This window comes from Trichomycterus rosablanca, chromosome 7 (genome assembly GCF_030014385.1).
Source record: "Trichomycterus rosablanca isolate fTriRos1 chromosome 7, fTriRos1.hap1, whole genome shotgun sequence".
Lineage (NCBI taxonomy): Eukaryota > Metazoa > Chordata > Actinopteri > Siluriformes > Trichomycteridae > Trichomycterus > Trichomycterus rosablanca.
In genome coordinates this window covers 23,892,490-23,917,211 of record NC_085994.1, presented here as the reverse complement: position 1 = coordinate 23,917,211, position 24,722 = coordinate 23,892,490, and the positions used below count along the sequence as shown (strand labels likewise).

The 24,722-nt window shown below is 41.9% G+C and overlaps 1 protein-coding gene across 1 annotated transcript in view; it reads right to left on the bottom strand.

The window, feature by feature from the left end:
- Positions 1-24,371, bottom strand: part of LOC134317814 (rabenosyn-5) — a 28,535-nt gene extending 4,164 nt beyond the window's left edge. The window contains exons 1-8 of the mRNA XM_062998542.1: positions 24,277-24,371; positions 21,144-21,357; positions 17,997-18,128; positions 17,115-17,215; positions 15,656-15,701; positions 15,412-15,573; positions 1,689-1,951; positions 1,139-1,209 (exon numbers count right to left, since the gene is read on the bottom strand). Coding sequence (XP_062854612.1) covers positions 1,139-1,209; positions 1,689-1,951; positions 15,412-15,573; positions 15,656-15,701; positions 17,115-17,215; positions 17,997-18,128; positions 21,144-21,306 — 938 coding nt within the window. The 5' untranslated portion in view covers positions 21,307-21,357; positions 24,277-24,371. The remainder of the gene's footprint in view (positions 1-1,138; positions 1,210-1,688; positions 1,952-15,411; positions 15,574-15,655; positions 15,702-17,114; positions 17,216-17,996; positions 18,129-21,143; positions 21,358-24,276) is intronic.
- Between the last annotated feature and the right edge of the window lie 351 nt (positions 24,372-24,722).

The window sequence follows — 24,722 nt, the reverse complement described above, 5'->3', positions numbered from 1 at the left end:
TCCGGTGGAACCTGACGCTCCGTGCCCCTCACCAGCAAAAGTGGATGATTTAAATAAAATGAAATTTTTGTGTTTAGTTACACAAACATTTTGAAGTACCTTCATGTTGTCAAAAGGGCAGTGTAAGGTACTAGACTACTGATCGGCAGCTCGCTGGTTCAAGCCCCACCACTACCAGTTTGCAACTGTTGGGCCTGTTTTACGCTGTCACAATTGTAGATCACAGAGATCTGTCACAATATTTGAAGTTTACGAATACAAAACATGCACGGCAGTACATGAACATATATATTGGAGGGACGCATATAAGTGCATCCTTAGTACCAATCCCCAGCCTGGTTAAATAGGAGGCTTACATCAGGAAGGGCACAGGTGAGTAGAGGAACCTAGACTGACTGGTAAAACAGAGAGCTCTGTCTGAGGACTAAGCTCCTGCGTTACTACCACAGACCAGTACAATGCCTGCAAAACTGTTGATCAATCTCATGCTTTCTTTTTTCAATTTCTTGTGAACAAGACCCTGAGGTATTTGAACTCTTCCACTAGGGGCAGGATTTTTTCCCTCAGCTGAAGAGAGCACTGTTCTGGAAGAGTTTCAAGGCCTCATACTTGGAGGTGCTGATTCATATTCCATCTGCTTCACACTAGTCAGCCAAACATTCGAGTGCATGTAACAACAATCCCAGATCAGCTGTTTCTGACATACACAGCCCAGTCCATCCGGCACAAATAACCATATCATGGTTCAAAAAGATGAGTGTATAAGCATGTACTGTACATATTATGTTGTAATTTACTATTATGTACGTTATGAGGCAAAAATTCTTAACGTCTTGCTGGGATGTTATTGAGGCTTACTAGTAGGGTGTGTCCCCCTGGTTGACACCCGGTCTATTAGGGCACTACATTTACATTTATGTAATTTAGCTGACACTTTTATTCAAAGCAAATTGCAACTGTGATCAAATACAATCCAAGCAACTATAGGTCAAGGACCTTGCACAAAAGCCTAACAGCAGTAACCTGGCATTAGTAGGGCTTGAACAACTAACCTTCCACTTACTAGTCCAGTATCTTAAGGCTGTGCTACTATAGCTCCTCATAGTCTTACTGTCACATCAAATGCTTGATATCTTACTTTAGCGACTCAGCCATGGTGATGTACTCTGGTGCCTTCTCGTCCACTTTCTCCATGCACGTCCTCAGCCTCTGCACAACACAACACAACAAGACAGTTCATACAGTTAGTTTATATGTTGCATTATAATAATGTAATCGATCTTACTGCTAATGGTGGAGACGAAACAAACATAATGCATTAATATTGTCTTATAGTTTTATAATATTGTGATACTATAGTGGTACTGGTGTGCATAAGAGCAAGCTAAGCATTGTATGGACTGCATGTCCCATAATCAACAGAAACTGTGAAAATCAGCATTGAAAATATAGAAATGACATCACCGGTGTTCTCATCAATGCTCTGATATTATGAAGCCTTTCTCTCCTATTAAAACTAGGCACACCTGATTGCCCCCACAATTAATGTTAATTTGTATTCTGTGGTTCCAGACCATTAGGACCCAGAACACAGAGCTGATGGTAGCTTATATGAAATGGTTGAAGACTAGGCTCTGGATTTAGCACCATCCACACTGACTTCCTAACTGATTTGAAGTCGTATATACCTCATACAGTTTGACGATGTCTGGCACGTGATCTTTCTCCTCCAGTTTGTGCTGGTGACAGAGCAGCGCGTCCATGCAGTGGTGGCAGCAGCGGATACGGTCCTCGTCTTTTTCCTCCAGCACAGAGCTCACTGAGGAGAGACTGCTGATGGAGCCTCGTCGGGAAGACTGCTGCACCGTAGAGCTTCCTCCTCCAGAGGTCCCACCCTGCCTTGGACTGCCTGGCACACACAGGGCCTCCCGAGTACCGCTGGTTAACTTGTCTGAAAGCAAACACATAAAAAGCGCAATACAATACAATATGTGAACGCTCTTTTAATTATTAAGTTCAGGTGTTCCATCATATTGCTAACAAGTATGAATTATATATTTATACATTTTTTTCCATTTTCCACTTTATTACCTAATCTGCAACTCCCCATCACTGACCGAGGAAAGCCACAGACTAGCACACGCTCCCTCTGACACGCATAAACTCGCAGACAGTTCCTTATTTTTTACCAGCCAGAGGTGGATTTTAATAGAGAGTCCTGCTTGCTCTGTGTGAATCCCCCACCACTTATGTTGGTGCTTCAAACATGGTAATTTTGCAGCAAGGTTGCAGGGATGAGCCCTGGACCCACAACAACACTGACCAGAAAAATGGGCATACTAAATAGAAATCAATACATTTCTCACAAACTTATGTAATTTATATATATATATATATATATATATATATATATATATATATACAGGGGTTGGACAAAATAACTGAAACACCTGGTTTTAGACCACAATAATTTATTAGTATGGTGTAGGGCCTCCTTTTGCGGCTAATACAGCATCAATTCGTCTTGGAAATGACATATACAAGTCCTGCAAAGTGGTCAGAGGGATTTTAAGCCATTCTTCTTGCAGGATAGTGGCCAGGTCACTACGTGATGCTGGTGGAGGAAAACGTTTCCTGACTCGCTTCTCCAAAAACCCCAAAGTGGCTCAATAATATTTAGATCTGGTGACTGTGCAGGCCATGGGAGATGTTCAACTTCACTTTCATGTTCATCAAACCAATCTTTCACCAGTCTTGCTGTGTGTATTGGTGCATTGTCATCCTGATACACGGCACCACCATTGGATGCACATGGTCCTCCAGAATGGTTCGGTAGTCCTTGGCAGTGACGCGCCCATCTAGCACAAGTATTGGGCCAAGGAAATGCCATGATATGGCAGCCCAAACCATCACTGATCCACCCCCATGCTTCACTCTGGGCATGCAACAGTCTGGGTGGTACGCTTCTTTGGGGCTTCTCCACACCGTAACTCTTCCGGATGTGGGGAAAACAGTAAAGGTGGACTCATCAGAGAACAATACATCTTTCACATTGTCCACAGCCCAAGATTTGCGCTCCTTGCACCATTGAAACCGACGTTTGGCATTGGCACGAGTGACCAAAGGTTTGGCTATAGCAGCCCGGCCGTGTATATCGACCCTGTGGAGCTCCCGACGGACAGTTCTGGTGGAAACAGGAGAGTTGAGATGCACATTTAATTCTGCCGTGATTTGGGCAGCCGTGGTTTTATGTTTTTTGGATACAATCCGGGTTAGCACCCGAACATCCCTTTCAGACAGCTTCCTCTTGCGTCCACAGTTAATCCTGTTGGATGTGGTTTGTCCTTCTTGGTGGTATGCTGACATTACCCTGGATACCGTGGCTCTTGATACATCACAAAGACTTGCTGTCTTGGTCACAGATGCGCCAGCAAGACGTGCACCAACAATTTGTCCTCTTTTGAACTCTGGTATGTCACCCATAATGTTGTGTGCATTGCAATATTTTGAGCAAAACTGTGCTCTTACCCTGCTAATTGAACCTTCACACTCTGCTCTTACTGGTGCAATGTGCAATTAATGAAGATTGGCCACCAGACTGGTCCAATTTAGCCATGAAACCTCCCACACTAAAATGACAGGTGTTTCAGTTATTTTGTCCAACCCCTGTATGTATGTATATATATATATATATATATATATATATATATATATATATATATATATATATTAGGGCTGTCAAAGTTAACGCGATAATAACGCATTAACGCGATCTCAATTTAACGCGATTTAAAAAAATAGTGCCGTTAACGCAAATTCTATACAGGTAAAAAATTTACCTATACAGGTAGTGAGTGCCATGTAGAATTACATCACGAAGACCCGCATTGTTTTGTACTTAACCACGAAATACAAATGACACTAGTTATGTGGAGAACGAGTTGTCTTTATTGCTTAATCCACAACTTGGAGCATCACACTTAAACATAACACGCCGTTACTTGCTGGTCACCTGATACACATATCAGCTCAGTGACGTACAACACACAGTGGTAACGTGATATGCAGATCACGTAAATTATATATATCACACGCATGATAATAATAAGCTTTTTGCTCTCTTAATTTTCCCTGACAAGTGAAAAACCAAAATATAGCAACCTTAACATCATGAGGAAGCATTTCAAAGATATTTCTTTGCAATACTTTATCATTTCAAGAATATGATACAGACTGACCAACACTATTAAGCCAAATCAGCATTGAAAATTGACTTTACTTTTAATAGCCTTCTACAATGCTGGTGCTTCTTAAAACTGAATATTTTCTTTTAAACAGAAGTGTTATTTAAATGCTATTAAATTGTTTTCCAACAAAATCCGCCCAATTTGGCGGATAACCGCCCAATCTGGCAACACTGGAACGCATTATTATTATCGCATTAACTTCGACAGCCCTAATAAAAACGTATTCAGATATCCAGTTAGCAGCGTAGGGTTTATATAGCAGCAGGTAGAATAAGGTGAGAATAAGGTGCAAAAACAATGCAATATTGTGCAAAGATGCAAGTAATATAGTCACTAGTATGAGTTGTCAGAACCCAGGGAACAAGATAGTGAATTAGTTTTTGTGTATGTTAGTGTATGTACACCGATCAGCCATATCAATAAAACCACCTGCTTTTTTTAAAAAAATGCGATTAATCGCGATTAACTATATGAAATTCTGAGATTAATCGCGATTAAAAAATTTAATCGTTTGACAGCCCTAATATATATATATATATATATATATATATATATATATATATATATATATATATATATATATATATATATATATATATATATACACACACACAGGTGCTGGTCATAAAATTAGAATATCATGAAAAAGTTGATTTATTTCAGTAATTCCATTCAAAAAGTGAAACTTGTATATTATATTCATTCATTACACACAGACTGATATATTTCAAATGTTTATTTCTTTTAATGTTGATGATTATAACTGACAACTAATGAAAATCCCAAATTCAGTATCTCAGAAAATTAGAATATTACTTAAGACCAATACAATAAAAGGATTTTTAGAAATGTTGGCCAACTGAAAAGTATGAACATGAGAAGTATGAGCATGTACAGCACTCAATACTTAGCTGGGGCTCCTTTTGCCTGGATTACTGCAGCAATGCAGCGTGGCATGGAGTCCATCAGTCTGTGGCACTGCTCAGGTGTTATGAGAGCCCAGGTTGCTCTGATAGTGGCCTTCAGCTCTTCTGAATTGTTGGGTCGGGCGTATCGCATCTTCCTCTTCGCAATACCCCATAGATTTTCTATGGGGTTAAGGTCAGGCGAGTTTGCTGGCCACTTAAGAACAGGGATACTATGGTCCTTAAACCAGGTACTGGTAGCTTTGGCACTGTGTGCAGGTGCCAAGTCCTGTTGGAAAATGAAATCTGCATCTCCATAAAGTTGGTCAGCAGTAGGAAGCATGAAGTGCTCTAAAACTTCCTGGTAGACGGCTGCGTTGACCTTGGACCTCAGAAAACACAGTGGACCAACACCAGCAGATGACATGGCACTCCAAACCATCACTAACTGTGGAAACTTTACACTGGACCTCAAGCAATGTGGATTCTGTGCCTCTCCTCTCTTCCTCCAGACTCTGGGACCTTGATTTCCAAAGGTAATGCAAAATGTACTTTCATCAGAGAACATAACTTTGGACCACTCAGCAGTCCTTTTTGTCTTTAGCCCAGGCGAGACGCTTCTGACGCTGTCTCTTGTTCAAGAGTGGCTTTGCACAAGGAATGCGACAGCTGAAACCCATGTCTTGCATACGTCTGTGCGTGGTGGTTCTTGAAGCACTGACTCCAGCTGCAGTCCACTCTTTGTGAATCTCCCCCACATTTTTGAATGGGTTTTTTTTCACAATCCTATCCAGGGTGCGGTTATCCCTATTGCTTGTACACTTTTTTCTACCACATCTTTTCCTTCCCTTCGCCTCTCTATTAATGTGCTTGGACACTCTGTGAACAGCCAGCCTCTTTAGCAATGACCTTTTGTGTCTTGCCCTCCTTGTGCAAGGTGTCAATGGTCGTCTTTTGGACAACTGTCAAGTCAGCAGTCTTCCCCATGATTGTGTAGCCTACAGAACTAGACTGAGAGACCATTTAAAGGCCTTTGCAGGTGTTTTGAGTTAATTAGCTGATTAGAGTGTGGCACCAGGTGTCTTCAATATTGTACCTTGTCACAATATTCTAATTTTCTGAGATACTGAATTTGTGGTTTTCATTAGTTGTCAGTTATAATCATCAACATTAAAAGAAATAAACATTTGAAATATATCAGTCTGTGTGTAATGAATGAATGTAATATACAAGTTTAACTTTTTGAATGGAATTACTGAAATAAATCAACTTTTTCATGATATTCTAATTTTATGACCAGCACCTGTATATATATATATATATATATATATATATATATATATATATATATATATATATATATATATATATATATATACAGTGTATCACAAAAGTGAGTACACCCCTCACATTTCTGCAAATATTTCATTATATCTTTTCATGGGACAACACTATAGACATGAGACTTGGATATAACTTAGAGTAGTCAGTGTACAGCTTGTATAGCAGTGTAGATTTACTGTCTTCTGAAAATAACTCAACACACAGCCATTAATGTCTAAATAGCTGGCAACATAAGTGAGTACACCCCACAGTGAACATGTCCAAATTGTGCCCAAATGTGTCGTTGTCCCTCCCTGGTGTCATGTGTCAAGGTCCCAGGTGTAAATGGGGAGCAGGGCTGTTAAATTTGGTGTTTTGGGTACAATTCTCTCATACTGGCCACTGGATATTCAACATGGCACCTCATGGCAAAGAACTCTCTGAGGATGTGAGAAATAGAATTGTTGCTCTCCACAAAGATGGCCTGGGCTATAAGAAGATTGCTAACACCCTGAAACTGAGCTACAGCATGGTGGCCAAGGTCATACAGCGGTTTTCCAGAACAGGTTCCACTCGGAACAGGCTTCGCCAGGGTCGACCAAAGAAGTTGAGTCCACGTGTTCGGCGTCATATCCAGAGGTTGGCTTTAAAAAATAGACACATGAGTGCTGCCAGCATTGCTGCAGAGGTTGAAGACGTGGGAGGTCAGCCTGTCAGTGCTCAGACCATACGCCATAACAATAAAACCACCTCCTTTTTTTTTTCTTTTTTTTAAATGCGATTAATCGCGATTAATCGCGATTAACTATATGAAATTCTGAAATTCGCGATTACAATTTTTAATCGTTTGACAGCTCTAATATATATACAGTGAAGCCCGAAATTATTCATACCCCTGGCAAATTTTGACTTAAAGTTACTTTTATTCAACCAGCAATTTTTTTTTTGACCAGAAATGACACAGGTGTCTTCCAGAAGATAATAAGACGATGTACAAGAGGCATCATTATGGAAAAAAATATTTCCCAGCTTTTATTTACATTTGAACAAAAAGTGGCATGTCCAAAATTATTCATACCCTTTGCAAACTGTCACAGTCTATGGGAAAATCCAAAGTTCTATACCATTCCAAATAGTCCAAGCTGTTCTAAAGCATCCTAATTACCCTGATTCATTGGGAACAGCTGTTTTAATCAACTCAACAGGTGAAAAACAGCAACTCTCTGCAGTTGGTTTGTGGACAGTCATGGCTAAGACAAAAGGAGCTCACTAAGGACCTGCGGCTGTGCATTGTGGCAGCTCACAAGTCAGGAAAGGGCTATAAGGCCATATCTAAATGTTTTCAAGTTCCAGTGGCTACAGTGCAAAGTATTATTAAAAAATACAAGACATTCCGCACTGTGGAAAATCTCAGAGGACGTGGTCGGAAGCCAAAAGTGACACCTGTGCTGGCCAGGAGGATAGTGAGAGAGGTGAAAAAGAATCCAAGGATCACCACCAAGGCCATCCTGGTGAATCTGGGCTCTGCTGGTGGCAACGTCTCAAGGCAGACAGTCCAACGGACACTGCACACTGCTGGGTTCCACGGACGCAGACCAAGGAGGACGCCACTTCTCCAGAAAAGGCACACAAAAGCTCGCTTGGCCTTTGCAAATGCTCATCTGGACAAAGAAGAAGACTTCTGGTCTTCTGTTTTATGGTCAGATGAAACAAAAATTGAATTGTTTGGCCACAATGATGTATCCTTCATTTGGCGTAAAAAAGGAGAAGCCTTCAACCCTAAGAACACCATCCCCACTGTCAAACATGGTGGTGGGAACCTAATGATTTGGGGGTGTTTTTCAGCCAATGGACCAGGGAACCTAATCACAGTAAACGGCATCATGAAAAAAGATCAATACATCAAGATTCTCAACAACAACATCAGGCAGTCTGCAGAGAAACTTGGCCTTGGGCACCAGTGGACATTTCAGCACGACAACGACCCAAAACACACAGCAAAAGTGGTGAAGAAATGGTTAGCGGACAAAAACATTAACATTTTGCAGTGGCCCAGCCAGAGTCCTGACTTGAATCCAATTGAGAATCTGTGGAGGGAGCTAAAGATCAGGGTGATGGCAAGGAGACCCTTCAACCTGAAAGAGTTGGAGCTCATCGCTAAAGATGAATGGGCAAAAATACCAGTGGAGACATGCAAAAAGCTGGTCAGCAATTATAGGAAGCGTTTGATTGCTGTAATAGCCAATAAAGGCTTTTCTATTAATTATTGAGAAGGGTATGAATAATTTTGGACATGCCACTTTTTGTTCAAATGTAAATAAAAGCTGAGAAATACTTTTTTCCATAATGATGCCTCTTGTACATCGTCTTATTATCTTCTGGGAGACGCCTGTGTCATTTCCGGTCCAAAAAAAAAATTGCTGGTTGAATAAAAGTAACTTTAAGTCAAAATTTGCCAGGGGTATGAATAATTTCGGGCTTCACTGTATATATATATATATACAGTGTATCACAAAAGTGAGTACACCCCTCACATTTCTGCAAATATTTCATTATATCTTTTCATGGGACAACACTATAGACATGAAACTTGGATATAACTTAGAGTAGTCAGTGTACAGCTTGTATAGCAGTGTAGATTTACTGTCTTCTGAAAATAACTCAACACACAGCCATTAATGTCTAAATAGCTGGCAACATAAGTGAGTACACCCCACAGTGAACATGTCCAAATTGTGCCCAAATCTGTCGTTGTCCCTCCCTGGTGTCATGTGTCAAGAACCCAGGTGTAAATGGGGAGCAGGGCTGTTAAATTTGGTGTTTTGGGTACAATTCTCTCATACTGGCCACTGGATATTCAACATGGCACCTCATGGCAAAGAACTCTCTGAGGATGTGAGAAATAGAATTGTTGCTCTCCACAAAGATGGCCTGGGCTATAAGAAGATTGCTAACACCCTGAAACTGAGCTACAGCATGGTGGCCAAGGTCATACAGCGGTTTTCCAGGACAGGTTCCACTCGGAACAGGCTTCGCCAGGGTCGACCAAAGAAGTTGAGTCCACGTGTTCGGCGTCATATCCAGAGGTTGGCTTTAAAAGATAGACACATGAGTGCTGCCAACATTGCTGCAGAGGTTGAAGACGTGGGAGGTCAGCCTGTCAGTGCTCAGACCATACGCCGCACACTGCATCAACTCGGTCTGCATGGTCGTCATCCCAGAAGGAAGCTGACGCACAAGAAAGCCCGCAAACAGTTTGCTGAAGACAAACAGTCCAAGAACATGGATTACTGGAATGCTCTGTGGTCTGACGAGACCAAGATAAACTTGTTTGGCTCAGATGGTGTCCAGCATGTGTGGCGGCGCCCTGGTGAGAAGTACCAAGACAACTGTATCTTGCCTACAGTCAAGCATGGTGGTGGTAGCATCATGGTCTTGGGCTGCATGAATGTTGCTGGCACTGGGGAGCTGCAGTTCATTGAGGGAAACATGAATTCCAACATGTACTGTGACATTCTGAAACAGAGCATGATCCCCTCCCTTCGAAAACTGGGCCTCATGGCAGTTTTCCAACAGGATAACGACCCCAAACACAACCTCCAAGATGACAACTGCCTTGCTGAGGAAGCTGAAGGTAAAGGTGATGGACTAAACCCAATTGAGCACCTGTGGCGCATCCTCAAGTGGAAGGTGGAGGAGTTCAAGGTGTCTAACATCCAACAGCTCCGTGATGTCATCATGGAGGAGTGGAAGAGGATTCCAGTAGCAACCTGTGCAGCTCTGGTGAATTCCATGCCCAGGAGGGTTAAGGCAGTGCTGGATAATAATGGTGCTCACACAAAATATTGACACTTTGGGCACAATTTGGACATGTTCACTGTGGGGTGTACTCACTTATGTTGCCAGCCATTTAGACATTAATAGCTGTGTGTTGAGTTATTTTCAGAAGACAGTAAATCTACACTGCTATACAAGCTGTACACTGACTACTCTAAGTTATATCCAAGTTTCATGTCTATAGTGTTGTCCCATGAAAAGATATAATAAAATATTTGCAGAAATGTGAGGGGTGTACTCACTTTTGTGATACACTGTATATATATATATATATATATATATATATACACATATACAAGGGTTGGACAATGAAACTGAAACACCTGTCATTTTAGTGTGGGAGGTTTCATGGCTAAATTGGACCAGTCTGGTGGCCAATCTTCATTAATTGCACATTGCACCAGTAAGAGCAGAGTGTGAAGGTTCAATTAGCAGGGTAAGAGCACAGTTTTGCTCAAAATATTGCAATGCACACAACATTATGGGTGACATACCAGAGTTCAAAAGAGGACAAATTGTTGGTGCACGTCTTGCTGGCGCATCTGTGACCAAGACAGCAAGTCTTTGTGATGTATCAAGAGCCACGGTATCCAGGGTAATGTCAGCATACCACCAAGAAGGACAAACCACATCCAACAGGATTAACTGTGGATGCAAGAGGAAGCTGTCTGAAAGGGATGTTCGGGTGCTAACCCGGATTGTATCCAAAAAACATAAAACCACGGCTGCCCAAATCACGGCAGAATTAAATGTGCACCTCAACTCTCCTGTTTCCACCAGAACTGTCCGTCGGGAGCTCCACAGGGTCAATATACACGGCCGGGCTGCTATAGCCAAACCTTTGGTCACTCTTGCCAATGCCAAACGTCGGTTTCAATGGTGCAAGGAGCGCAAATCTTGGGCTGTGGACAATGTGAAACATGTATTGTTCTCTGATGAGTCCACCTTTACTGTTTTCCCCACATCCGGGAGAGTTACGGTGTGGAGAAGCCCCAAAGAAGCGTACCACCCAGACTGTTGCATGCCCAGAGTGAAGCATGGGGGTGGATCAGTGATGGTTTGGGCTGCCATATCATGGCATTCCCTTGGCCCAATACTTGTGCTAGATGGGCGCGTCACTGCCAAGGACTACCGAACCATTCTGGAGGACCATGTGCATCCAATGGTTCAAACATTGTATCCTGAAGGCGGTGCCGTGTATCAGGATGACAATGCACCAATACACACAGCAAGACTGGTGAAAGATTGGTTTGATGAACATGAAAGTGAAGTTGAACATCTCCCATGGCCTGCACAGTCACCAGATCTAAATATTATTGAGCCACTTTGGGGTGTTTTGGAGAAGCGAGTCAGGAAACGTTTTCCTCCACCAGCATCACGTAGTGACCTGGCCACTATCCTGCAAGAAGAATGGCTTAAAATCCCTCTGACCACTGTACAGGACTTGTACAGGGGTTGGACAAAATAACTGAAACACCTGTCATTTTAGTGTGGTAGGTTTCATGGCTAAATTGGACCAGTCTGGTGGCCAATCTTCATTAATTGCACATTGCACCAGTAAGAGCAGAGTGTGAAGGTTCAATTAGCAGGGTAAGAGCACAGTTTTGCTCAAAATATTGCAATGCACACAACATTATGGGTGACATACCAGAGTTCAAAAGAGGACAAATTGTTGGTGCACGTCTTGCTGGCGCATCTGTGACCAAGACAGCAAGTCTTTGTGATGTATCAAGAGCCACGGTATCCAGGGTAATGTCAGCATACCACCAAGAAGGACAAACCACATCCAACAGGATTAACTGTGGACGCAAGAGGAAGCTGTCTGAAAGGGATGTTCGGGTGCTAACCCGGATTGTATCCAAAAAACATAAAACCACGGCTGCCCAAATCACGGCAGAATTAAATGTGCACCTCGACTCTCCTGTTTCCACCAGAACTGTCCGTCAGGAGCTCCACAGGGTCGATATACATGGCCGGGCTGCTATAGCCAAACCTTTGGTCACTCGTGCCGATGCCAAACGTCGGTTTCAATGTTGCAAGGAGCGCAAATCTTGGGCTGTGGACAATGTGAAACATGTATTGTTCTCTGATGAGTCCACCTTTACTGTTTTCCCCACATCCGGGAGAGTTACGGTGTGGAGAAGCCCCAAAGAAGCGTACCACCCAGACTGTTGCATGCCCAGAGTGAAGTGATCAGTGATGGTTTGGGCTGCCATATCATGGCATTCCCTTGGCCCAATACTTGTGCTAGATGGGCGCGTCACTGCCAAGGACTACCGAACCATTCTGGAGGACCATGTGCATCCAATGGCGGTGCCGTGTATCAGGATGACAATGCACCAATACACACAGCAAGACTGGTGAAAGATTGGTTTGATGAACATGAAAGTGAAGTTGAACATCTCCCATGGCCTGCACAGTCACCAGATCTAAATATTATTGAGCCACTTTGGGGTGTTTTGGAGAAGCGAGTCAGGAAACGTTTTCCTCCACCAGCATCACGTAGTGACCTGGCCACTATCCTGCAAGAACAATGGCTTAAAATCCCTCTGACCACTGTGCAGGACTTGTATATGTCATTTCCAAGACAAATTGACGCTGTATTGGCCGCAAAAGGAGGCCCTACACCATACTAATAAATTATTGTGGTCTAAAACCAGGTGTTTCAGTTATTTTGTCCAACCCCTGTATATGTCATTTCCAAGACGAATTGACGCTGTAATGGCCGCAAAAGGAGGCCCTACACCATACTAATAAATTATTGTGGTCTAAAACCAGGTGTTTCAGTTTCATTGTCCAACCCCTGTGTATATATATATATATATTTTATTTTATTTTTTTAATGCATTTTCTCCCCTTTTTCTCCCTTTTAGCGCGTCCAATTGCGTCATGCTTCCTCTACACCAATGCCGATCCCTGCTCTGATTGAGGAGAATGAAGCTAACCCACACCCCCTCAGACACGTGGGCAGCATGCCATATGCATCTTATCACCTGCACTTTGACGAGTGCAGTGCAGCTCAGCATTGTGTATGGAGAGACACACCCTGAGAGCACTCTTTTCTCATCTCTGTGCATCTGCCATCAGTCAGCCAGCAGAGGTCGTAATTGCACCAGTCATGGGAGAGAGACCCCATCCGGCTAGTCCCGCCCATATCTGAACAACAGGCCAATCGTTGGTCATGTGGCCCCAAACTTGTAATTTTGAGCGCCCAGATGGCACAGTGGGCAATTCCACCAGCACACCAGCTATCAGTGCTAGCAGTCACCTGAGCACCCCCTAGTGCCCAACTGGCAGTGCCTGAAGCAGAAAAAATTTGCCACTGTGTGGGAAAAGACCAGACTTCTGGACTGGGGCAGGATCTTCAAATGCTGTGTAAGGACACTGGTTGGTACCCCAGGGAGTGGCATGGTGGCACAGCAGGTAATGCGGTGCAGTAGAGAACACGGGGTTGGGGTGACAACTACTGTCTATGAGGGGTTTCGCATGGTCTCCCCTCTTGCATGTATTTTGTGTGGCTTTCCTGAGAGTACTTGGTACATTTCCAAAATATGCCATTAGGTAAATTGGTTGTGGGTGCGTGAGAGTGTTTCCTCTCTCTTTCTTATGCCTTGTTTTCTAGGTTGGCCCAGGACCCAACACAGTTCTGATCGGGATAAAGCAGTACCTAAGAATGAATGCATGAATAAATCATACCTAATAATAATTAATAATTCAGTCCTGGTCTGTAATACTGTAATAACTACATCACATTTTAACCTTGTGTGTTGCATGTGTGTAGGGGTGTGCTATATCGTATCGTTCACGATAATACCGGTATAATTTTTTAAAACGATACAAAAAAGCCCATATCGTAATAATAGCGATATTCTGCGTTGTTTACGTAATGACGTCACATAGCTACGCAAATGGCGTACGTTCGTTACGTGGGTCATTTGGGCACAGCAACGAGTATGGCGGAAAGCGGCTCTGCGGTGGAGGAGCTCGTTCCAAAAACTCCAAGTCCACCATAAATTAATCTTTGGCAACCCAAACCCCAACCACCGCTTTGCGGAAGTATTTGTGCACGCAGGTTTACACAGGGACGCAATTCAACAGCGCATCTCCACCAAACAGTGCAGGAATACTTTTAACATTAATGTCAACCACCAACGCAGAAGTAGTACTACTATTACTTAGCACTACTACTACTGTACTTAGTAGTAATTGTGGCGCGCTACGAGTAAAGGCGCCACCGGGCTCTGCGCGTTCCAGTGTTGCCAGATTGGGCGGTTATCCGCCAAATTGGGCGGATTTTGTTGGGAAACAATTTAATAGCAGTTAAATAACACTTATATTTTAAAGAAAATATTACGTTTTAAAAAGCTCCAGCATTGAAGAAGGTTATTAAAAGTAAAGTCAATTTTCAATGCTGATTTGGCTTAATTGTGTTGGTCAGTCTGTATCATATTGTTAAAAGAAAATTAAAATTAGTTTTCCATGCATTCACGCTAGCATGTTCTGGGGTTCAATTGAGTGTCATCATTACACACAAGTTGGCAGCCAAATTATAAAGTATTGCAAAGGAAAATCTTTGAAATTCTTCCTCATAATGTTAAGGTTGCTATATTTTGGTTTTTTTTACTTGTCAGGGAAAATGAAGAGGAAAAAAAGCGTTATTATGCGGGTCTTCTTGATGTAATTCTACATGGCACTCACTGCCTGTATAGGTAAATGAGTGAGTGACCACATAAATAAAGGTATCAGTTTCTGTGCGACCCCTGTGTGAGCAATGGTCTCAGTCTGGCCACCCCTATGGAAATTGTCTGACTCCGCCATTACATTATGGTACATTATTTTTACTGGAAAGACAAAATACAGAAAAGTGTGTGTAATTCTTACATACGTCTTACATTTTTTTACGAAGTGTTAACTTATATTAATTCTAAATAAAAACTGAACATTATTTTTTTTGCAATAGTGTTTTCTCGAAATAAATAAAATATTTTTCAGTGTTTTGTTATATCGCCAAAAATATCATTATCGCAAAATTAACCTGAAATATCGTGATATTATTTTAGGGCCATATCGCCCACCCCTACGTGTGTATTGTTACTTACACGCCAGAGGCAGAGGCACGAAATCCATGCACTTCCTGCACATAATAGAGCCGCAGAGGCGGCAGTGATGGCGTCGGTTCCTGATGGTAAACTTGTCCCCACAGTCCGGGCAGAACGGTACATCCTGATCGCTCACCCACGGCACCACCGACTTTTCCAGGGCTGCCCACATAAATAAATCATAGTTTGTTTACATGCTCTTGAGGAAGCACTGTAGAAGCTTCTCATTATGTCCTTGACCTACCTCTTATTTTCCCAGCATCCATGTTAGTTCTGTCAAAGGAAATAAGCTGGAAAACACAAAAAAAAAAAAGATATTCTGTGCACTCTGCAAAATTTGTGATATTAGCTGTTTGTTATTTTACCATTAATTAATTTGCTGTTTCTGGTCATGATGTGGGTCTGTTGCAGGGCAGGAAACGCACACTTACACATGCATTCACTCACTCAGACTTAGAAAACATTTAGAATAGCCAATCCACCTTCTGCGTGTTTATAACATACAAAATTCAAGAATCCAAACCCAAATTTCAATTTTACAGTGTGGCACATACACTATATTGCCAAAAGTATTCACTCACCCATCCAAATCATTAAATTCAGGTGTTCCAATCACTTCCATGGCCACAGGTGTAAAAACCAAGCACCTAGGCATGCAGACTGCTTCTACAAACATTTATGAAAGAATCGCTCTCAGGAGCTCAGTGAATTCCAGCATGGTTCCGTAATAGGATGCCACCTGTACAACAAGTCCAGTCATGAAATGTCCTCGCTACTAAATATTCCACAGTCGACTGTCAGTGCTATTATAACAAGTGGAAGCAACTGGAAACGACAGCAACTTAGCCACGAAGTGGTAGGCCATGTAAAATGATAGAGCGGGGTCAGCGGATGCTGAGGCGCACAGTGCGCAGAGGTCGCCAACTTTCTGCAGAGTCAATCGCTACAGACCTCCAAACTTCATGTGGCCTTCAGATTAGTTCAAGAACAGTGTGTAGAGAGCTTCATGGAATGGGTTTCCATGGCTGAGCAGCTGCGTCCAAGTCTCACATCTCCAAGCGCAATACAAAGCGTCGGATGCAGTGATGTAAAGCACGCCGCCACTGGACAGTTTGCCGGTTGCCAGAAGAACGGTACTTGTCTGACTGCATTGTGCCAGGTGTAAAGTTTGGTGGAGGGGGGATTATGGTGTGGGGTTGTTTTTCAGGAGTTGGGCTCGGCCACTTAGTTCCAGTGAAAGGAACTCTTAATGCTTCAGCATACCAAGAGATTTTGGACAATTTCATGCTCCCAACTTTGTGGGAACAGTTTGGGGATGGCCCCTTCCTGTTCCAACAAGACTGCGCACCAGTGCACAAAGCAAGGTCCATAAAGACCTCTCAAATGCACTTCTGGAAGAATGGTCAAAAATTCCCATAAACACACTCCTAAACCTTGTGGAAAGCCTTCCCAGAAGAGTTGATGCTGTTATGACTGCAAAGGATGGGCCGACATCATATTAAACCCTATGGATTAAGAATGGGATATCACTCAAGTTCATATGCGTGTGAAGGCAGACGAGCAAATACTTTTGGCAATATAGTGTATATTAGCAACTGTGCCTTTTTGCCACCCATTGTTTGCTCATCAAATTTAAATGTTATTAATCAGAAAAATGCTTTCTTATCCAGTGCAGACGTTTAACACTAAATCCACACACTTACCTTTTCCAGCCTAATGATGCGTTTGTTGACCTCAATGACATAATGGTCAATCCTAGCAGCTCTGTGTTTTTTAAAGAAATCCAGGTGACTCCGAGTAGCTCCTGATAAAAAAATAAAACAATAAAATAATAAGAATAAGTAAAGTGTTTTTTTTTTGTGTTTTTTTTTTAAGAGTGTCTATTTTTTAGAGGCTGGCATGCATTGGAACCGCCAACAATTTGTCTACCGGACTAGCTGACTATTGTTAGAATAGGATCGTTGAATTACTAATTTTCAGACTAGTTGGATGTTTAATGTCTGGGCACCAGAGGGAACCCCTGGGTCAGGGCTTTTTAAACCGACTCGAGACAAAAAAACACCGCAGAGAAAAATAATAATAATAAAATAAACACATTTTAACATGCCCATAAACACAAAAGTATTTATTTATTTATTATGATTTTAACAACATTGTTACACTTTGGTTACATTCATGACAGGACAGGTAGTTACTCATTACACAAGATTCATCAGTTCACAAGTTTAATATCAAACCCAGTCATGAACAATTTTGTATCTCCAATTCACCTCACTTGCATGTCTTTGGACTGTGGGAGGAAACCAGAGAACCTGAGAAAACCCACGCATACACAGGGAGAACATACAAACTCCACAAAGAACCCAGGACCTTCTTGCTTTGAGGCGACAGTGCTACCCACTGAGCCACTGTGCCGCCCTCTGTCTGTTTTTATAGTAGGATGGATCTCGTAGAAATTATTGGTGGTTAAAGTTTTCCCATACTTTTTGCCTGAGCTGGAGTGATTTCATGAAGAACAGATGTCACTAATAAAATGTGCTAGTGAGCTTCAGAAGTTCATTTAATAGGTAACTAGGATGACCTACCAAGCTCCTGAGGTTCCCACATGTAAGGATCCACTCCACCGTAATAAAAGGACTCATAACTGCTTTCGGTTCTCTCGTCGCCGTCCCGTTTTAGAAGCTTGTCTGTGGCTTTTTTTGCTTTCTGCATCAGACCTGAAAACAGAATTGCAATAAATAAAAAATAAAGCTCTTCCTTAAATGTTTAACTTGTAGACAAAAATGTGGATGCATTGGGCTTGTTGGACAATCCATATTAAAACCACAAACATTATAGAATCCTCTACCTCCTGCATCTATAACAGGCTCCAGTCTTGTGGTAAAGCTTTCCACAAGCATTTGAGCATGTGTGAGTATATGTGTATGGGAATTTGCACCCATTTAAAAAAAAAAAAGTATTTGTTAGGTCAGGCACTCATGTTAAATTAGAAATTCTGACTCATGAATTTAAATCAATCCCAAAGAACTGAATTCTGTGCAGCCAACTGGAGTCGCTTAGTGCACATTCATGCAGAAACAGACCAAAACCTTTCCCAAACCATTACTAATTTGGAAGCATATACTGTACAGTAGACCCTTGAGTTTACCATATAAACATTTTGGGTTACGAGCAATCTTTTTCAACTTAACGTACAAACAAATTTCGAATTACAAACCAAAATTCACGAAACACGTGACGTCACGAACAAGTTGACTCCGACTGTCTCTCTCTATATATACAGTGTATCACAAAAGTGAGTACACCCCTCACATTTCTGCAGATATTTAAGTATATCTTTTCATGGGACAACACTGACAAAATGACACTTTGACACAATGAAAAGTAGTCTGTGTGCAGCTTATATAACAGTGTAAATTTATTCTTCCCTCAAAATAACTCAATATACAGCCATTAATGTCTAAACCACCGGCAACAAAAGTGAGTACACCCCTAAGAGACTACACCCCTAAATGTCCAAATTGAGCACTGCTTGTCATTTTCCCTCCAAAATGTCATGTGATTTGTTAGTGTTACTAGGTCTCAGGTGTGCATAGGGAGCAGGTGTGTTCAATTATTAGTACAGCTCTCACACTCTCTCATACTGGTCACTGAAAGTTCCAACATGGCACCTCATGGCAAAGAACTCTCTGAGGATCTTAAAAGACGAATTGTTGCGCTACATGAAGATGGCCAAGGCTACAAGAAGATTGCCAACACCCTGAAACTGAGCTGCAGCACAGTGGCCAAGATCATCCAGCGTTTTAAAAGAGCAGAGTCCACTCAGAACAGACCTCGCGTTGGTCGTCCAAAGAAGCTGAGTGCACGTGCTCAGCGTCACATCCAACTGCTGTCTTTGAAAGATAGGCGCAGGAGTGCTGTCAGCATTGCTGCAGAGATTGAAAAGGTGGGGGGTCAGCCTGTCAGTGCTCAGACCATACGCCGCACACTACATCAAATTGGTCTGCATGGCTGTCACCCCAGAAGGAAGCCTCTTCTGAAGTCTCTACACAAGAAAGCCCGCAAACAGTTTGCTGAAGACATGTCAACAAAGGACATGGATTACTGGAACCATGTCCTATGGTCTGATGAGACCAAGATTAATTTGTTTGGTTCAGATGGTCTCAAGCATGTGTGGCGGCAATCAGATGAGGAGTACAAAGATAAGTGTGTCATGCCTACAGTCAAGCATGGTGGTGGGAATGCCATGGTCTGGGGCTGCATGAGTGCAGCAGGTGTTGGGGAGTTACATTTCATTGAGGGACACATGAACTCCAATATGTACTGTGAAATACTGAAGCAGAGCATGATCCCCTCCCTCCGGAAACTGGGTCGCAGGGCAGTGTTCCAGCATGATAATGACCCCAAACACACCTCTAAGACGACCACTGCTTTATTGAAGAGGCTGAGGGTAAAGGTGATGGACTGGCCAAGCATGTCTCCAGACCTAAACCCAATAGAACATCTTTGGGGCATCCTCAAGCGGAAGGTGGAGGAGCGCAAAGTCTCGAATATCCGCCAGCTCCGTGATGTCGTCATGGAGGAGTGGAAAAGCATTCCAGTGGCAACCTGTGAAGCTCTGGTAAACTCCATGCCCAGGAGAGTTAAGGCAGTTCTGGGAAATAATGGTGGCCACACAAAATATTGACACTTCAGGAACTTTCACTAAGGGGTGTACTCACTTTTGTTGCTGGTGGTTTAGACATTAATGGCTGTATATTGAGTTATTTTGAGGGAAGAATAAATTTACACTGTTATATAAGCTGCACACAGACTACTTTTCATTGTGTCAAAGCGTCATTTTGTCAGTGTTGTCCCATGAAAAGATATACTTAAATATCTGCAGAAATGTGAGGGGTGTACTCACTTTTGTGATACACTGTATATATACAGTGAGCGAACATTCGGACAGCGGACGGTGTTTTTTTGGTGTTTTCTTTATATTTTGTAAAATTCAATATTAAAATGTCCCCAAAGAAGGTGCAGAGAAAGCACAGTGGTGAGAAAATTAAAAAATGACTATTTGTTGTGTTGTATAATTACTCCTGCCAGTAGCTGTCACTGTGTATCAGACAGAGGGGACAGTGAGTGAGAGAGAAGAAAGAAGTCGCCGAGTAAAGTATCCTTTCTTTCGTGCAATTACACCTACAAAATACAACACTACTAAAATAAAGAAGGAAATAATAGAGAAATATGAGAGTTATTGTTGTTTCTGGTAGATACATTTTATAAAAAAAGAAGCAAATGTATTATGGTGTATAGTACAGCACACGTACTGTACTGAAATGTGATGTGTGTTTTTATGTACAGTACAGTACTACTGTGTATTGTTGTTTATTATTGTTTATTACAGTAATGTCTATTCTGTAATTTAAGATTCAAGGGAAAATATACTTGTATTTATAACAAAAAAGACAATTTAAGACATCAGAGAGGTTAGGTAAGAGGTCTGGCATGGATTAATTCCATTTACATTATTTCTTATGGGAAAAATAGGTTTAACTAACGAACATCTTGACTTAAGAACAGCCCTTTGAAACTAATTAAATTTGTAAGTCAAGGGTCCACTGTACCCTGTAGAATCCATGCCAAGTAACTGACCTTCAGAGGGCAAACAAGGGTTCCACCCAGTATTGGTATAGAACTTAACTTAAGCCTAGCATTGACAAAAAGCGCATCAAGTCAGCACTTACTTTTGAGCTGTCCGCTGACGTGACGGTGATCTCCTGAGTGCTCCTCTTCATAGTGATCCTGCAGCTGGTAGAAAGACTGCAAGTCTTTCAGACACAGTGGGCAAAGAAAACCCTCCTTCACCTCAACCGAACCGTCCAACTGTGAGCTGTAACTGTGGGCCATAATGTTGATGGAGGTCAAAACATGAGGTCACCCCACAAAGTCTCCATTTCCCTATGAGCAGTGTAAGAGGAAAACAAAAGGAAGAAATTACTTTTATTAATTTTATGCCTATTATACATATATAATGTTATACAAGCAGTAGTTTTCTACCTTTAGGAATACATAGATGTAGTAGCAAAAAAATCAGGTGATGCGATAACTACGAAGGCATTCAAACATTGTACTGTAGTTAGTTATACTTATGCAGTATATGCAATATAAAGCAGTATGAAATATACATCTATATGCATAGAACACTGAGTGTCTGTATGTATGTAAATAAGAAAGCCTGACTAATTTGTGTATGTATGTACACTGATTAGGCATAACATTATGACCACCTTCTTGTTTCTACACTCACTGTCCATTTTATCAGCTCCACTTACCATAGAGAAGCACTTTGTAGTTCTACAATTACTGACTGTAGTCACCCTGTTCTTCAATGGACAGTACTTCACAGGACCACCACAGAGCAGGTATTACTTGGGTGGTGGACCATTCTCAGCACTGCAGTGACACTGACATGGTGGTGGTGTGTTGTGTTGTGATGGTGTGTTGTGCTGGTATGAGTGGATAAGACACAGCAATGCTGATGGGAGTTTTTAAATACCTCTCTATCACTGCTGGACTGAGAATAGTCCACCAACCAAAAATATCCAGCCAACTGTGCCCCATGGGCAGCGTCCTGTGACCACTGATAAACTAGAAAACGACCAACTCAAAAACCAGCAATATATGAGTGAGTGTCTCTAACTTTACATCTAGAAAGTGGACCAACTAGGTAGGAGTGTCTAATAGAGTGGACAGTGAGTGGACATGGTATTTAAAAACTCCAGCAGCGCTGCTGTGTCTGATCTACTCATACCAGCACAACACACACAAACACACCACCACCATGTCAATGTCACTGCAGTGCTGAGAATGATCCACCACCTAAATAATACCTGCTCTGTGGTGGTCCTGTGGGGGTCCTGACCATTGAAGAACAGAGTGAAAGCAGGTTAAAAAGATATGTAGAGAAATAGATGGACTACAGTCAGTAATTGTAGAACTACAAAGTGCTTCTATGTGGTAAGTGGAGCTGATAAAATGGACAGTGAGTGTAGAAACAAGGAGGTGGTTTTAATGTTATTGCTGATCAGTGTAAATATATATATACTGAATGCCCATGACCATCAATCTATCAGATGACACTGCATTTGAGCTTTAACTCATCTGAGATAGTCTGCTCCAAAGTGAAAATCGAACATTGTGTTCCCCAAACCAAAGAGAAAAAGGACCCCACCCCACAATGATTGTTAACAATGCAAAGTACAAAAGCCAACATCAGCATGGGCACAACTGTGAATGCACAATTAATGCATCTATATGACATCATGTTCCAAAAACAAGGCTTTGTAATAAGAGAGCAGACAGACCTGTAAGGCACATAATGAAGAAGAGTATAAGATAACAGATAGGGTGCACGGGTGGCATAGCAGTAAGGTACACTAGCCCACTACCACTGAGACCTGAGGATTAAATCTCGGTGCTACCAACTTTTTGGAATTTGATGTTTAGTATACAGCATATACTGATTCAGTGAACAAGTAAAATGAACCAGTATGCACATATACGCCGATCAGTCATAACATTAAAACCACCTCCTTGTTTCTACACACATTGTCCATTTTATCTGCTTCATTTACCACATAGAAGCACTTTGTAGTTCTACAATCACTGACTGTAGTTCATCTGTTTCTCTACACACTGTTTTAGCCTGCTTTCATCCTGTTCGTTAATGGTCAGGACTCTCCCAGGACCACCACAGAGCAGGTATTATTTAGGTGGTGGATCATTCTCACCACTGCTGTGACAATGACATGGTGGTGGTGTGTAAGTGTGTGTTGTGCTGGTATGAGTGGATCCACTCACTGTCCACTCTATTAGACACTCCTACCTAGTTGGTCCACCTTGTAGATGTAAAGTCAGAGACGATCGCTCATCTATTGCTGCTGTTTGAGTTGGTCATCTTCCAGACCTTCATCAGTGGTCACAGGACAATGCCCATGGGGTGCTGTTGATTAGATATTTTTGGTTGGTGGACTATTCTCAGTCCAGCAGTGACAGTGAGGTGTTTTAAAAACTCCATCAGCATTATTGTGTGTCTTATCCACTCATGCCAGCACAACACACACTAACACACCACCACCATGTCAGTGTCACTGCAGTGATGAGAATGATCCACCACCCAAATAATACCTGCTCTGTGGTGGTCCTGGGAGAGTCCTGACCATTGAAGAACAGCATGAAAGAGGGCTAACAAAGCATGCAGAGAAATAGATGGACAATGTGTGTAGAAACAAGGAGGTGGTTTTAATGTTATGGCTGATCGGTGGATGTAAAATATAGTGTGTACTAACACCCTGTGTAGTACATACTAATGCAGAATGCCCTACAAAACAGTACACACTATAAACATAAGAAGTATGCAGTATTCAACTGGTCAACAGAGCACAGAGTTCAATGCCACAACAAATGCAATTTATTATATTATAAAGCAGTATTTTAGTATACAAACTATACACAATGTAATTTTTTTATACACAATTAAGTTTTATTGTATATAATTATGTCATTTTCACCACAGTGACTGCGCAGCTGGCTAAATCTGAGTCAGGTCTGTATAGTTCACTGTACGTGGTAAATAAGGCCATGTGTGCTATTTTATTAGGTTTTTATACTAGTACTTTTGTATTCTTAATAAACAATAAAAACGTTTCAGCGTCAGTAAGTGTAAACTGTAACAGTCACCGAATAATACCGTTATAATGAAACAATATACTAAAGCTAACGCTAAACCTAACAACCTGCTAACATTCCACAACGGTAAACAAATAACAATAAACCCGTTTATAAGCTCAAACTAATTTAGATATAAGTTTATTTTACCAAAATGTGCATCGATAATCCACGACAGCTACTTTTGCGTGTAAATACTCTGACAGTCCGTCAAAGGATAACACCAGCTGGGGCAGATAAAACAGTTTTTCTCCCACCCGTTTTAAAACAACTCCCGCCTCCTAAGTTACTATTGGTTAGAATTGTTTCGTCTCTAATGCAAGGATTGGCTAATTGTTTATACTCAACGAAAAATAGCGCAACCGTGCCAATTACAACGCAGAAGGCAGGGTAATCTGAAAACAGGTAGCGAAAAAAGAGTAGGCTGCCTGAAGGCTAGCGGCCCAGATTAAAATCGTCACATGGAAGGTCATGTGACTGGTTATGGTAACTTTAAAGGTACAGAAAGTACCCGCGTGTAAATCTGTACCCACACCTACATAGTGTACTACATAGTGCACTAGTTAGGGGACGCAGTGGTTGGATAAATCACGTCG